This window comes from Saccostrea echinata, unplaced genomic scaffold, assembly GCF_033153115.1.
Source record: "Saccostrea echinata isolate AGI-Se365-2 ecotype Australia unplaced genomic scaffold, CSIRO_AGI_Sech_v1 ptg000008l, whole genome shotgun sequence".
Classification (NCBI taxonomy): Eukaryota; Metazoa; Mollusca; class Bivalvia; order Ostreida; family Ostreidae; genus Saccostrea; species Saccostrea echinata.
Genome location: NW_026889757.1, coordinates 4,033,692 through 4,037,263, shown reverse-complemented (window position 1 = coordinate 4,037,263; position 3,572 = coordinate 4,033,692). Strand labels below are relative to the sequence as shown.

General features: G+C 37.1%; 1 protein-coding gene across 1 annotated transcript; it reads right to left on the bottom strand.

The window, feature by feature from the left end:
• Positions 1–1,288: 1,288 nt before the first annotated feature.
• LOC133181153 (uncharacterized) lies at positions 1,289–2,642 on the bottom strand. Its single transcript, XM_061315693.1, has 3 exons — positions 2,491–2,642; positions 2,144–2,301; positions 1,289–1,500 (listed from the first exon to the last, which is right to left on the bottom strand). Exons 1-3 carry the CDS (start codon positions 2,640–2,642, stop codon positions 1,289–1,291), a joined length of 522 nt encoding a protein of 173 aa, XP_061171677.1.
• Positions 2,643–3,572: the final 930 nt, after the last annotated feature.

The window sequence follows — 3,572 nt, the reverse complement described above, 5'->3', positions numbered from 1 at the left end:
TGACTGGGTTATGTTAAACAGTGACTGGGTTATGTTGTTCAGTGACTGGGTTATGTTAAACAGTGACTGGCTTATGTTAAACAGTGACTGTGTTATGTTGTTCAGTGACTGGGTTATGTTCCTCAGTGACTGGGTTATGATCCTCAGTGACTGGGTTATGTTAAACAGTGACTGGCTTATGTTAAACAGTGACTGAGTTATGTTGTTCAGTGATTGAGTTATGTCCCTCAGTGACTGGGTTATGTTCCTCAGTGACTGGGTTATGTTGAACAGTGACTGGGTTATGATCCTCAGTGACTGGATTATGTTGTTCAGTGACTGGGTTATGTTGAACAGTGACTGGGTTATGTTAAACAGTGACTAGGTTATGTTGTTCAGTGACTGGGTTATGTTGTTCAGTGACTGGGTTATGATCCTCAGTGACTGGGTTATGTTAAACAGTGACTGGCTTATGTTAAACAGTGACTGAGTTATGTTGTTCAGTGATTGAGTTATGTCCCTCAGTGACTGGGTTATGTTCCTCAGTGACTGGGTTATGTTGAACAGTGACTGGGTTATGTTGAACAGTGACTGGGTTATGATCCTCAGTGACTGGATTATGTTGTTCAGTGACTGGGTTATGTTGAACAGTGACTGGGTTATGTTAAACAGTGACTAGGTTATGTTGTTCAGGGACTGGGTTATGTTCCTCAGTGACTGGGTTATGTTAAACAGTGACTGGGTTATGTTAAACAGTGACTGGGTTATGTTGTTCAGTGACTGGGTTATGTTGAACAGTGATTGGGTTATGTTAAACAGTGACTGGGTTATATTAAACAGTGACTGGGTTATGTTAAACAATGACTTGGTTATGTTGTTCAGTGACTTAGTTATGTTTCTCTGTGACTGGGTATGTTCCTCAGTGACATGGTTATGATGTTCAGTGACTGGGTTATGTTGTTCAGTGACTGGGTTACATTAAACAGTGACTGGGTTATGTTGTATAGTGACTGGGTTATGTTCCTCAGTGACTAGGTTATGTTAAACAGTGACTGGGTTATATTAAACAGTGACTGGGTTATGTTAAACAGTGACTGGGTTATGTTGTTCAGTGACTGGGTTATGTTGTTCAGTGACTGGGTTATGTTAAACAGTGACTGGGTTATGTTCCTCAGTGACTGGGTTATGTTGTTCCCCAGAGAATGGATATACCATAGCCCAACTGGTCTAGTTCTCATAAAATGTAATGTGAAACCCTAGACAGTGGGTTATCCTTCTCAGTCCTTATCTTTGCCTCATTATTAGTTTATTAGAAGTAGAATAAATAATGCATACTTACATCTTCTCTTGCTTTGCTTTGTTTCTTTTGGTTGTTTCGTTTGTCTTTGTCATATCCCTGGTGACATTCCAAGATTTTTTTGCCCATAATAATGAAAGGGATAGCATCATATTCTATATGGGGTTCAGCATTTTCCTGTGTGTCCACAAATCTGATATGGGATTTATCAATCTCTCCTACATCTACAGTAATTGCAAAAGAATTTTCAGTGTAAATTGGTATTAACAAATGTGAATCTGATAAGGGGGGGGGGGGGGGTGTTACTTTGAACAAATACATAAAAAAGTTTCTAAGTTCAACTTCTCAACTTTTCTGGAGAATAAGTTGAGAAGTTTTTAAAATGTTTACAACACCCAAAACACCAACAACACAGACAATGGACAAATTTCGATCACAAAAGCTCATGTGAGCCTAGAGTGGGGATGGTTACCTTCCTATTACTTGTTCGACCCGCGTGGTTTCGACATAAATCCATGTTCGACACAAGTGGTTTTGTTCTGAAGCAATTAATTAACACTTGCAACAGTTTCACATTTTGTTTTTGTCTACATAGGATTTTTTTTATCGACAATGCATATTTTAATTATTAATTTAAGAAGCTATTATGTTATCAATATACAGCTACCCATGTACTTACCTGTGTGCAGGTCAAAACCACTTAATAGGTCGTAACCATGCAGGTCAAACACGGAATCAAAATGTAACCACCCGACACCATGAGTCTATGGTTCAGGTGAGCTTAAAATGGTTACAATAATGAGAAGATTCAAGAAATTATTTTGCTAAAGTTGCATTTAAAAATAAAATATCGCAACAAGACCTTACCAACATCCTTTCCAAATTGTTTGGAACTTTTTAAACATCGGAAACTAGAGGAAGTTGCATAATCATACTCCTGTAACAACTTGTCCAATTTTGTGGAAGATGTCACATACCCAGATAGTGATGTTGATTTTACATCGAACAGATCTTTCCAAGTGTCACTATGGATAAGAAAAAAAAATAATAATAATAAAAACAACTGTTAACACCCGACTAAATTTGGCACCCTCTCTCATTGAATCCGGGTATTATCACTGATTATATCTTTACAAAACTTTATCCAGGTGTTGAGAATTTCTTGAATACCGCATATTCACTACATCATAATTATCTTCATACAACATTCTTACCTTATTTCTTCATCCATTTCATACAGTTGCTGAGATGAAAGGATAACGGCATTCAATACGTCGAACTTTTCCTTACTTGGATTTCCCGCCTCAATGTCACGAAAAATACAATCGGGTTCGGTGTTAAAGCAAATTGTACGTTTGAAAACCATACCGGAAATAATTTTCCCGGAAACCGTGACTGGGTTATGTTATAGACTCTACCGTAAAAAGTGGTATCGTATAATCAAGTGCATTTTACGAGGTGCAGTGTACATAGTGTACCATATGTTTTGTATCTTTCCAGTGTGTGGCTGATTAAATTTTTTAAAAAATGAAGAAAAAATATTAAGTGCATTAAAAATTGATTAAATTATGGAAGTGTCTATCGGCACGACGGTCGTGCCGATTATTTTCGTTATTCGCACGACGGTCGTGCTAATTACAGTTCTTATCCGCACGACACAAGAGAGATAACTCTATAGTACATTATATACACTTTTCACCAAAAATTTAATACAAAGTAAAAGAGATGCACTGTAGAACTAATAATAGTATTCGGTTAAGTAAAATTATTATATACTTTGATAGTGAACATATATAGTTTCATCTAAACGTTTTCTGTCCGGAACCCCCCCCCCCCCAAAAAAAAGTCAGTTATAAACAAAAAAAATTATAAATAAAGTATATGCAAATATAAATAGTATAAAGTTATAAACCAAAAAAAATTATAAAATTGTTTCAAAGTTTGTCGTGCGAATAGCCTCCGTAATCGGCACGACCGTCGTGCGGATAACAACAGTAATCGGCACGACCGTCGTGCGGATAACACCGGTAATTAGCACGTCCGTCGTGCGGATAGCCTCGCCCTTAAATTATCGAAGATAGTTAAAAAATAATTTCAATGCCATCACTTAAACACAGAAGACAACTTGAATGTGATTTCTTATCCTTAAGATTACATAAAATCATTTCTTAAATTTTGGATGCAGTGTACACCTTTCGACACATGCCCTAAATTTGGTGTAAGAAAGTGTACACCGAGTGTACACCAAAAGTATACACCCCTGCACTTGATGAAGGAAGGTGTACACGGTGTGAAA

Bases quoted from the DNA above. Each gene is read 5' to 3' on its own strand.
- LOC133181153 (XM_061315693.1), bottom strand. From the start codon at position 2,642: ATGGTTTTCAAACGTACAATTTGCTTTAACACCGAACCCGATTGTATT. The intron at 2,302-2,490 runs GTAAGAATGTTG...TCTTATCCATAG, and splicing joins GAAATGGATGAAGAAATAAG to TGACACTTGGAAAGATCTGT. The intron at 1,501-2,143 runs GTAAGGTCTTGT...CAATTACTGTAG, and splicing joins ACAATTTGGAAAGGATGTTG to ATGTAGGAGAGATTGATAAA.